Genomic DNA, 12,650 nt, shown 5'->3' on the forward strand with positions numbered 1-12,650 from the left:
CGCCCTTGCACGTTAGCATCGCTCTGTCCACGCTTGGCCTTCGCCTCTGCGCTTGAGTACAGTCACACTCTGGGAAAGGTGAGGTGCTGAGCGAGTGTTGTCCTCTGCTGTGTGGTGGGATTCTGGAGGGAGGTGACTTCCCTGCGCTGGAGCGATTTGGGGACCTGTGATCGCTGTCGTTCCGGGGATGCAGCTGAGCTAAGCTGTGTGACAGCGACTGCACTGGAGGAAGGAACTGTTTATCTGCCTGGCTGCGCAGTGCAAATGAGAAGATTGATTATAAATAAACTGGGAAAACGGAATCCTTCCTTCATTTAGACATCTGTTTTAAAAACGGTTAGCAAGGGCCTGTCTTGTACCAGATGTCCTAGCACAGATTTTTGTAAGCTTTGACTTCTTTTTCCTGTCATGTCACACTCCTCCTTTACACTTACTCCCTGTGCTCTTTTCCATTTGGGCACCTTGGCCCTTGCAGCCTGGGGCTTCTTTTGTGCAAGAGGAGGAAGATGAGGTGTCGAGAGGCCAAAGGGGTTGTCCAGAACCGTTCAGCAGAGCCAGGCACTGAACCCTGACTGGTTTCTGCTGCCGGATGGAGAGTAACTCTGACTTGCACCTCCAGGGGAGCTACTTGTCTTCTGTGAGAAAAGACCAAGGCTGTGGGAGTCCTCTTGTGTAGACACCTCCAGGTCCCTTGGGTGTTTCCACCAGCTGTGACCCAGAGGGGCTCAGAGGATGTCAGTGCTTGGAGTAGGCTGCGGGGCATCCTTGTGTTGACTGCAACCTTTCTCTTCTCACCTGGGATCAAACAAGTCGCTTGCTTAGTCTTTTAGTTCTAATGTCAGCATACACTTGACACGACAGTGCATCTTCTAAGAGCACATCTGTCACAGATTCCCACTACAGACCTGTGGGCTTCCTTCCACTGTCCAAGCAGACTTTATGCAGCGCTTTGGAGTATCTGAGCTAAGGGCCTTGTAGGGTTGTTTTTGTTATTTTCACATTCATTTTATGAACAGAAAATGTCTAAAACTAGAGGAGCTTAGCACAGAGGGATACAGCTGCTGCTGAACAACCTAATGTAGCAATCAAAGGAGAGGAAGTGACCTTGGAATTCATTTAAATTACTTTTTTCATTGGTCTTGAGAATTGAATGGCAATCCTCACAAGATATTGAAAGGTTGGATAAATAATCATAGGAGAGATTAATTGATTTGCAGTATGTAGGTGTGACTTCTAATTCATATCTCCCCTTTTCTGCAATGGTAGGTGGAAGCAGGCTGTGTCATGCAATAGCAAAATTCTCATAAAGATGGCTAAAGAAGCACTGTTTATCATGGGAGAAGCTCTTAAGATTCGTTGTACCTCTTTCAGATTCAGTTTAATGTGGTGGCTTTTTTTTCTAGGCTGGCATATCATGCTGTCCTCTGTCAGGGGTGGAACAAGCATTGCATGATAAAGATTTGAGGACTTCAGTTTGCATTTAAGTGCCTTTAAAGACCTGATCCTGCTTTCCTTTTATTTTAAGCATGAGTGAGTTAGCTTTGTGGCAGTCAGTAGTGCTGTGTCTGTGTGATGTTCATGAAAGAACCCGGAACAGTGACATTTCATAGTCTGGATATCTTTGTCCAAAATATTACTTACATGGATTTCCGATGCTTTGGATTGTTTTTTATTTCCTGGGCAAAGTATGCCTAGCTTGTTTGGTTTGTTGTTGTTGTTTTGTGGTTTTTTGTTTTTTTTTTCCCCTGTGCATAGGTTTGTGAAAACCCAGGTTGTCTGATGCTTTTGGTTGATCAGATCTAATATTAATGATTGTGGAATATAGCGTAAATTGTGTGGATACCCTATCTAGAGCACAGTATGGAGCTTGCTCTGGCTGGAAGACATGCTGTGTAAAGCCCACCAAGGTGAAGTTATCCCTGCGAAAAAGTTTGTGTTTTTTTGTTTGGTTGGTTGGTTTTTTTGTTTGTTTGTTTTTGTTTTTGTTTTTTACAAATTTGAGCTAGCTAATTCAGAGAGGTTCCAAGGTATCTGAGCTGGGACTTAAGATGCCCTTTGTTTAGAAGTGAGGAAGACCACAAAATGCATAAAGTTCCCTGCTCCTAAAAGGAGAAATAAATCCAACTCGGGCAGGTGTCAAAGGGAGCTGTCAGCCCCTTCTGCAAAGCCGTATGTCTACAAGTTTTCTGTGGGTGGCAAATAAATCATTTTGCCAGCCTCCTTCGTGCTCTTAACCAAGACAAGCAGTGCTGAGGCAGTAACTCTTCCTCAGCCTTTTCCAGCTTCTTCCTGAATTCACCTCTGATGCGGTCGCATCAGGTTCCCAGCTTGGTGGCACATGCTCCTGCCACGGTGTAAAACCAAAGCAAAGCCTCCTCCTCCAGCTGAGATCCCCTTGTTCTGCTGCTCCTACCACATGAAAGCATTGGGTTTTTGCTCAAAAGAAGGCCGTGGGGCTTTTTAATGCTGTGGTCGCTATGCAGGTGACTAAGCGGTATGGACCTTAGCTGGTGTTTGAACGGGTGTTTGGTCTGGGATCAACCATTCGGGTATTTGCTGTAATTCTCAGGTGGGATTTGCAGTCTTTATTCAAATGCATCCACCCGGTGCTGTAAACATGCTCTGAAAGCGTTTCATGGTGTGCTGCGGTGGTTGGAGCTCTGCTGAAGTCCCTGTTTGCTGTGGTGGAGTTACACCTGGATGTCCTATTGCTTCTTGGCTGCGAACACTCTTTGATTTGTGCTGTACAGAACATGGTTGTCTGGTTGAGTTCAGGCTTAGGTTCAGACTGCTGGCTTCAGCAGTCATCCCATTAGTGGGAATCAAAGCAGCGCTGAGATTCAGAGTCCTTGGTTTATTTTCTTTTAGAGAGTGGTGTAAAAATAGCCCCAACCCTGTTGTCCATACACCTCAGAAACGGCTTTTGCTGAAGCTGCATTGAAACAGATTTCTAGCTGTATTTTCCGATATGACTTTCAAAAGCTCGGCAAAGTCTGGGCTTTCAAGTGCTCGCTCCAGCAATAACAGCTGAAGAAAGAAAAGCTGGCTGCTGCTGCAAACAAGAGGAAAAAGTACAGCGAGAGATTGTGTTGAGATTACATTGCACCAGGGCAGGCGAGCGCAGCGTGCCTGGGTCGTGCCGTGGGCCTTATTACAGCCCTCTGCGTCTCCGGTCCGCGCACAGGAGCCGGCCCTCGCCCTGCCCGGGTGTCGATCTCTGCCGCTCCGTCCCTTTGCTCCGACCCTGCGGGGACCGCGGTTGCGCTGGTCCCTCGGCGGCAATAGCGGGGGCTGCGCGGGGGTGAGGAAGGGGCTGTCCCGGAGGCCCAGCATCGCGCCGTAGGCGCTGAAGCGTAACTTCACGTCACGGCAGGAACCTCACCTGGTCCCGAAGTTCAGCTTGCCTGGAAGCAATTGGCACCGGCTGAAAGCAGTTTAATTTACACCCAAATAATTTATTTTAAATCTGTGTTTCTCGCTCATGCATTCATTTTACTTTATTGTAATGTCAGCACTTAGCAGTAAAGTAATGGCAGATCTCTGGAGAACTTCGCACAAGCGAGAAAGCACCATTATCTCGGTTTTACAGGTTCTGCTTATGTTGAGAACATATGTGGTGGTGTAATTACACTGATGTGATTAAGTCAGTGCAAATCCTTGCTAGAGGGACATGCTGCACCACTGTAAAGCGGGGCTTATGATCAGTGCAGTTTAATTCAAATTACGTTACTCAATTAAGCTGTGCTAGTATAAGCCTCCGCTTAAAGTCAGGAAGTCACGTGAGGGCCTGTGTTGTTTCTTTTTAAAGCAGATAAAGATTTGGAAACTGAAATGGGTGAGGTTGTGCCTCACCCAAGAGCATGCTAGAAGCGATGGGCTTGACAAGTACTGTGTTTATAGTACCTTCTGGGAGGAAGGAGGTGTGGGTGCGAATGCAGGGGGTTTATTATTATTTTTTAATAGATTAAATTTTTTGTTTAAACCATAGTGACCACTTTGGAAAATATCCTAAACCATACTAAGGCATTACAAATAAATTAAGTGAAATGCATACTAAATTTTAGTAAATCTCTACCACATGGTTTTGGATTTTGATAATGGCTAGATGGGTCAATGAATAACCATGGCGTGTACAACTTAATTGGATTTTGTTTTTTTTGGCAGGGTGTGGGCACTGTAAGAAAATGAAGCCAGAATATGAGAAGGCTGCAGAGTTTCTACATGCAGCCAGTGATGTAAGCTAATTTCCTTTATTATATCCTTCAAATAATCAGTAATAAATAACTGGAGTAATAAAAGTGACTTTTCTCCCTACAACAAATTCAGCTGTTCTCATCCTCCCACAGGACCCTTCAAAATGTGCTTCCAAAGTACAGTCTCATCGCTAATGCATGAGCCCTGCCAAAGTCTTAGAAAGAACATTCTGTCTTGAATGAAAACAAAATCGAAAAATGTTTATGTATTCTGCTGTAGGCCTTATACATAATATGATCAAATCCAAAATGGATTTTTTTTCCCCTTACTTCACATCGAATGTGAAGAAACATAGGCTTTTATTTATGAATTAGATTTGGAAAAAAACAAAGGGGGTTGATCCTTCTTTCAAATACCCTGGTTTTATGGTTGCATCACTCCATTAGCTTCATCTTAAGTGCTCCATCAGTATGGCTGGAGAAGAGAGATCCAATAATATTAGTGTTATCGATTGAGTCTCACGCTGTGTACGCCATGCAAGAGGAGCAGTAGGATTAGTCTCCCCCATACTTTAAACATCTTCACTGGAGACATCTAGACATTCCCTTTGTAGTTGTTGGAGAAGAAGGAGGAGATGAGAAAAACAAAAGGTCAGATGAATTACACTCTGTAAGTGTCTGTTCTCCTGTGACTCTAAAGGTGGTCCATCTAAAGATGCCCACAAGTTAGGGAAAGGTCAATTTGCCTCGAAGTAAACTTGTCTTTAACAGTGCTCATTTCTTCTGGGAGAAATCGGGATTTGTGGGAGGAAATGCCATTCCTGGGAACAGCTCTTAAGCATTATAAAGTGAATTATGTACAGGGAATCCTGTCAGAAATGGGAGGAGAACAGGTAACACTCTGGTTACATTTAGTCCATAAGATGTCCCTTCCTGGTTTTGCGTTAGTCCTCTGTGTCTTTCTGTGTGTCTGTGCTGAGTACCTGAGAAAGTGAAGGCACCTAGATCACGAGCGATTGCCCCCAAGTCCACTGTTTCCTGCCAAAGGGGGGTGTGTTATGTTGCTGGGATTTACAGTTAGTGGTCTCTGTTTTAGAGTCCAGGTGTCCTTGCAGCAGTCGATGCTACCGTCAACAAGGCACTGGCAGAAAGATATCACATCTCAGGGTTTCCTACTTTGAAGTATTTTAAGGATGGAGAAGAGAAATACACTCTGCCACACCTCAGAACAAAGAAGAAGATCATCGACTGGCTGCTAAAGTAAGTTTTGAGGGTCTGAGATAGTATGTGGGTTCCTGGTTTACTGGCTCCTGAAGACTGCTTTGGTGAGGAAGTAAATCTTAAACCTAGTTTCACTGACTGCCTAAATCCCTTGCTAACAAAACCAAATTGAATTCTGAGTATTCAAAGCCATACAAACATGTATGTTAATTATGGTCTCTAATACACCAAATCCTTTATTTGCTGCGGGGTTTTTCATAGTTGTCCTGGTATTGCTTTCCCAAAATAAATATTTTTCAAATATACCCTAAGCTTCTCACTGGAGAAGGAATAGCAATGGCTCTGAAAAATAAACAGACCATTTGTTGTTCCCTCTTTATACTAAGCAGCAGATTTCACTGTTAGTAACTGAATTTCTGCAGTTGTACTTTTCTCTTTCCAGCATTTCAGAGCCAATGCCTGGAATACCAGCGACGTGGGGCTGAAGGAAAGCCAGTGAGACTAACAAAAACAGCACCTTTATCTGCACTAACCAACTTTTCTTGGGTGGTGTGCTAAAATATGCAGAATTAAGTTTGATGTATGATGAAAAGAATTTCATTTCAAAGAAGTAAATTGCTGGTACAATTCTCTAAGTATTCTGGAATAAAATATGCATTTCCTTTAGGTACTGTAAGCCTAATGTATTTTCTGCATTATTCAACGGGGAAAAAAACTGCCAGTGTTTTGTGAAGTTTTTAAATCATTTAACTGTTAAGTGCAGTTGGCGTGAGGAATGTAATCTTAATTTTTCCCCTCTTATTTGGTGGGGGGAGGGAGGTTGTGGGGGGGGGTTGTTGTTGGTTTTGGTGGTTTTTTTTTGTTTTGTTTTGTTTTTGTTTTTTTTTTTTTAAATTACATGTCTGAGTGCTTCAAACCAGGTAATAGATATGGTCTGGCAGCATCTTTGTAGCATGTTGGGAAGTTTTATCTATATTTTACGTTGAGACACAGTACTCCCTTGGCCTCCCTGCATACTCAGGCTGCTGTGTCAATACTGGATGTTAAGTCACTGTCCTAGTTTCACCAGTTTGCTGGAGTATTTTCAGCGCTACATAATTTATATTGAGTTAAACAGTCAGGTTGACACTGCCTGTACATATTGGCAGGTGAATAAGCAGTGAGGAAGAGGGAGGGCGTGTTAATCCCTTCTGGATCCTGCTGTGCCTCTGGAAGACTGTCTGCAGCCTCAGGTAGTCAGGAACACAGGGAAAACCCAGACAACGTGTCTCCAGCTCTTGACTGCTGGATGTTCTCCCAACTAGAGATGCAATAGAGTAAGATCCTTGTTTGCTGATCAGGGATAAAATTGTCACAGCTGCACTGAAGTTGGTGGAAACAGGGATGCATCTGGGGTCCAGCCTGGAGATAAAAGTACAGCTTGTGTAAGCCTGTCCCAATGAGTGGTCTAGCTGCAGCCATGCGGGTTTCGGCTCCGGTCCCTCTGTGGTGACTGTGCTGCCACACTAGGTTGTTACCAGTATTTGGGTAGCTCATTTCAGGTCAGCATGGGTCTGTGTGAGATGAAGTCACACCTCTGACTGTAACTGTAATCAATGATAGCTCATACTGACTGTGTTTGTGTGAAAATTCAGACCAGCTGCCCTAATTCTTTTGCTAACAACTAGCAAATCAGTATCGATGGAAATACGATGAATGTCCACCAAGTGACCTTGAGTAGGGCTTTAAAAATCGAGTTTTTCTCCACTTGGTTTTTATGTACCTGATACAACTTAAAATGGTGTCATTCAAAGTGACAGGAAAGTCTGAAAAGCTAATTTATTACCAAGGCGACATATGAAGGTCTTTATACCGTGGCACCATTCTGATGATTTTATATAAGTAATCACTATTTAAGATACAGCAGGAATGAATTTAATGAGTCTGAGAGAAGTCTGTGAGCTGGTGAATAGCAGAATTTTTGTTAGAGGCGCTCTAGATGTGCGGGATTGCTCTGATCTAGTCAGTATGTGCAGTCATAATTGAAACCTGACATTCCCTTTATCAAGGTAAAATATTCCAGTTCAGTCACCCTCAGTCTTCCAAGTAGAACGATGCTGATTATTGCATCCTGGCTTTAATATCTGAATTCGAGAGAAGGTCATGAAATTCTTTATAGAAGTTTGCATGATAGCGATAGAGAGTACAAAAAGGATGTTTGAATGGAAGACGCTGTTCTATATCGGTTGCCTTTTGATTCCACCTGCTTGCTGTTCTTCTCAGTTCATGCCTATGGATGACACAGTGATACAAGAGCAATGTTTTTTCCACCCAGACGGTGGATGCAATGTAGGACATCTTTATTCTTCATTCCTACTCATATGCCTGAGTATGATCACTTAAATGATATTTTTACTGAGTTCCAGAACTTAACTTGCATCTTTTTTTGTTATCCGATGTTGGAAATATCGAGCACACTTTTCTACTGCACAGGTACCCTGAAGGATTGTTCGACCTCAGTTCCCTCGTGGTGGTTATGACCAGGATGTGATGCCCCTTTGCCTGCTTCCAGAAACATTTTCAAACCGATCTCATTTCCGTACTTTTCTAGTCCTGAAGCACCACCTCCCCCTGAGCCTGCATGGGAAGAAAAACAGACTAGCGTTATCCACCTTGCTGGAGAAGACTTCAGGGAGTCCTTGAAGAAGAAGAAGCACACCCTTGTCATGTTCTATGCACCATGTGAGTAAATACCTCTCTACGTGGATGGGTTTTATAAACCGTACAGTTTATGAAATCCTGAACTAATTCCCTTGCTGTCCCCGGACTTTTAAGGGTGAAGAGCTGATTCTGAATATAACTGCATGGGGCCATCATTGGCACCATCATTTCTATCTTTATAAATGGAAACAGAACAGTATACAGTGTTTATTTAAAGAGTTATTGCATTAATGCAGACACCAAAGCAGGCAGGGCTACAAAAACAAAACAGATTTATTTTCCTCTGCTGCATTTTATGGTCCATATAACAAAATGTGATCCTTTATAGTAGCACAATGGACATGGAGAGCCTGACTCATTAGTGTGGCACTTCAGCAGTGAAATCAATATAGGTGTAGGAGGAATCAGTCCCCAGAGGCTGAGAACAAATTTTGATGGAATAAATTTTGTCTGTAATAAATGTACATTTAAATCTCCACTGGGAATACAGGCATAGCTTCCTCCTCCCAGATTGTTTTGCGTGCATCACACGCACACTTTCTTTTTGAAGGTCCTGAGAATATTTCTAGAGAAGTTTTGAATCAGGCCCTTTATAAATTAGGTGAATGGGAGGGACCTCTTCGGTTTTCCTGTGTTGTCCCAGAGACAGGCAGACTTAGTACAGGTTCTTAACTTTTGAGGGGTCTGTCAAGGGGAGAAGATAATCCTGGTACTTAATATTAGATAGTATTAACTTGCTTTTATAGCACTGTGACTCAGCCCCCCCAGATGCAAGAAAAATTCTTCCCTATCACATGGCCAGCCCTGCAATTAATGGATAACCTTCAGATAAGCAGTTACTAACTTGTTCCCATTAAACTGAAGGTATTTTCCAGAAAGGGAGAAAAAGCTCAGGTCCTTAATGTTTAATCAGGCAGTTCCTTATTTTGCTTTTCTATTAGAGAATTAAACATGAATGCTTTTGGGCTCCCATGAAGCCCTGCTGGATGTGGGATGTGGGAGAAGGGAGGGGTGCAATTCAGAAGGGAGATTTCTGGAAGGTTGTAAAAGAAAGGGGAAGGGGACTTAATCCCTTCTCAACTCCAGTTCCCACCACCTATTGACTAAAAATTGCCCATGTGCCAGGAATTTCTGATTCATGGACCTCAGCTGGTTAAGAGCAAGCTGTAACTTTAAAATCAAACGACTGCATACGAAATGGTAAGATTTAGGAGTTTGCCGTCTCTTGAGTTCTCTCTACCCGATGAGTGACTTTCTGTGGAAGAGAGATTTATTTCCCTTTTGGTTTTTAGCTGCACCTTTTTAAGGCACTTAAATTCTTGGTCTTTTTTAAGGCCATGTTTAAAGCAAAGACACTACGTGCAATGAGTATGTAGCTCTCAGGGTTGAAAGCATGAGGCAACTTGCCTGATGGGCTAATTGTGATACCGTTGTTTGCAGGTTGACTTCTGCCCTTACACCAGGAGGGGTGAATAAAGATCAGCCTGGCCCTGTCTGTATGAACGGGCTGTAAAAGCAAGGCTTGCATGATGTAAGACTGTTGGGTCCTTTGAGGCTGCCCTTCAGACATGTTCTTCTTGCACTGTTTTGGATGCAGTGCTGCGTGAGACCACCTATGTACAGCACAGAGAGGTGTTAACTGGAACCACTTCTGGCCTCCCCGTGACTCCTAAGACAGTCAGCGTTGCTGTTGTGTTGTCAGTATGTGGGTCATGCACAGTTTCTGATTTATCAGATTTGTTCTCTCTAAATGTGGAAGTGTCTGTGTGCAAAGCAGAAAGCAGGCACACAAAGGGAGTGCAACGAGCCTGCCCTTTGTTGGATGCAGGGGAAAGTAGAAGATGAATATTTTAAATCTCTGGTTTCTGTGAAATAATCATTAATGCAATAGAACGGTACATATCATTCTATTTTTCAGCTTTTCTGCAGTGATAATGTGCCTCCTGCTAAATTTGATAGATTAGCTTTTGTTTATCATTTTCTCAATCTTGAGACCTCTTGGAGCTTACATTGCCAATTAGTCTTAACTTGCTTATTTTAGTGCAGAAGGAACACTGCTAAAATCACCGAGCCCCATTATCTCAAATAATTTTCTTTTTCTATTCAGATCCACATCTTAGGTCAGTGCAGACTCACAGTGTGTTACTCCATTCACTTGTGACTCTATGACAGTATCTGTTACACTTACACATATGCTGAGATATTTTAAGATTGGGGGTGTGTGTATACATGCATATATAAAATATGTTTACGTATAAATATTTATGCTAAGAAATGTATCTCTCTGTCATTAGAATTTAAAGCAGAAAGTTAAATATTCTGACCTTTGTAAAGCTTTCAGTTAGAGTGACAAACCTTTAGGCAAAGGCCACAGATATATATCTTACATGCAAATTAAAATGAGATCTGGCTTTTCTGTGGCAGCTTCCAGTCCAAATTACTTAATATGTATAGGAGAACCATCAATCTGCTGCTATGCCAATAACTCTGGACTGAGCTGAGCGGTGCTTTAATGGTACTGAACAGTGCTTCACAGTGATTTAGCTCCGGAAGAGAAGACTGCTACATCCACGTGGAAAAGATGGGGAACTCATTACTCCATCACCCTGAGTGTGGGTGAAGCGTAAAGGTTATTCCTGGTGCCTGTGGAATATTTTAAGGACTGAGAATCAGAATCAAAACTCTTGAAATTACTGGAAAAAAAATCCACTCCTGTGGACTTGACACCCACAGAGGGTGATGTTATTGATTTCACGTTTCCGTTCCTCCCTGGTGGCATCTCTGTGCACTGTAATGGTTGATTTGGGGCAGGAGGCAGCAGTAGGGGTAGGTCCCCAATACTGACTTGGGGCAAAAGTGCCAGCTGCAGAAAAGCTAATGCTACTGTGCCAATAACTGCCTTGGACCTGATCTTCATCTGGGTGTCCATTGGGAAGGTCTGTACCCTCTGTGGCCACCACGCCACACAGGCTCATGGTGCAGGCTGGCACTTGTTGGTGCTTCTCAGGGGTAGCACTTGCAGCAGGCTGCTGGCATCTGTGCTGCACAGCACCTGGCCCGGCTCTTCTCTGGAGCCTTGTGGGGCTCTTGTGGTCCTAAGATGTAATTCTCATCCCACTCCTTTATCTCTGAGTTCAAAATGCCTCAGATAAGAGGAGGACGATGATACAGTGTGCTGAAGTGAAGCATGATGCCACAGGTCTGTGTTGTGTCCTGGGACTGCCATGAGGGGTTTGAGGAGCATTTGAAAGCAGTAGGCTTATTGCACCAGCATTTGAGAGGCATTTTGGGAGGGTTTGTGGGATCTGTGTCTGTATTATCTCCATAGACCAGTCCTTGGAGTACTGGATACCATCAACTACTCCAGGCTTCCTTTTGTAACTGCTTGGCTTCGTCCAGAAATGGGGAGAAGGGACAACTAGTCTGAGTATGGTTTGGTGTACACACATAGCCTGGCATGTGGATGATCAGGATTTGAGGTGCGGTGGACCGAATCGGGAAGTGAGCCAAATGGACAAGAATAGATCCAGCCTAGCCCAGTTAGACTGCAGTGCTTAACCAGCTATGGCCAGAAGTACACTAGCTGCATGTCTGTGGTCTATGTCCAGAGCTTGTTTCAAGACTCGCAGCATTAAATGCCTAGCATCCTGGGCTGACCAGTTTGCATCACTGGCTCTTCTGGGATCAATGCACTGACTTTTCTTTCTTCTTTCTCTTATGTCCTCACTGTTTGTTCATATAGCTTATCTGAATGTGTTTTATCTGCATTTTTACTTTCATGTGCTCTCTCCACTCCATTATCTCAGATAATTGAGATTTGACTTTGCCAGTGCATTAAATTTTAACCTCCTCTTACTATAGCACTGGAAACTGCGCAAAATAGCAGCAATTGGTTGTGATTAGTTGTCAGAATCACAAAGGGCAACAAAGTTCCAGTAAATAACATGTCTTCTCAGTTGGAGATGTTTTTGCTGCATTACTCAAACTGAATTAAGGAAAAAAAAAGTGATTGAAGCTAGGTGAACATTTTTCTCAATGAAATAGGGAAATGCAGATAGTTCTTCAGGAGTGTGCTGTGTCTTTAACCCAAACTTCTGTCTGGAGAAACCCTTGGAGCCCTACATGGGATTTCTTGTTGAGCCAATGCAAAGACCCATACCAAATTAATGACCATCACATTCTCTAACTAAAACTCACATGGTTCCCTCTTCTGCCTTGTCCATCCCTGATATTTAATATGTCTTTTTGATGTCATAATTTGGTGATGTGACTGTCAAGTTTTAGCTTTTTAGGTGATGCTCCCTCAAACTTATGCTAGGTCTTTTCTGCTCTTGTAGAAAGAATTCAGAGCTGGGGACACAGACTCCATAGATGAGCATCCTCGACTGCATTAGGCAGAGCGTCATCAGCAGGTCAAGGGAGCTGATCCTTCCCCTCTACTCAGCACTGGTGAGACACAACTGGATTGCTATGTCCAGTTCTGGGCTCCCCAGTACAGAAAGGACATTGACGTGCTGGAGTGAATCCAGTGATGGG

At 43.4% G+C, this 12,650-nt stretch overlaps 1 protein-coding gene across 1 annotated transcript in view; it reads left to right on the forward strand.

The window, feature by feature from the left end:
* Positions 1 to 12,650, forward strand: part of PDIA5 (protein disulfide isomerase family A member 5) — a 102,967-nt gene that overhangs the window by 64,763 nt on the left and 25,554 nt on the right. Inside the window, exons 12-14 of the mRNA XM_082312218.1 lie at positions 4,165 to 4,235; positions 5,290 to 5,453; positions 8,005 to 8,135. Coding sequence (XP_082168344.1) covers positions 4,165 to 4,235; positions 5,290 to 5,453; positions 8,005 to 8,135 — 366 coding nt within the window. The remainder of the gene's footprint in view (positions 1 to 4,164; positions 4,236 to 5,289; positions 5,454 to 8,004; positions 8,136 to 12,650) is intronic.

The sequence above is a fragment of the Platalea leucorodia genome (assembly GCF_965183815.1).
Source record: "Platalea leucorodia genome assembly, chromosome: 5".
In the NCBI taxonomy this organism is placed as follows: domain Eukaryota; kingdom Metazoa; phylum Chordata; class Aves; order Pelecaniformes; family Threskiornithidae; genus Platalea; species Platalea leucorodia.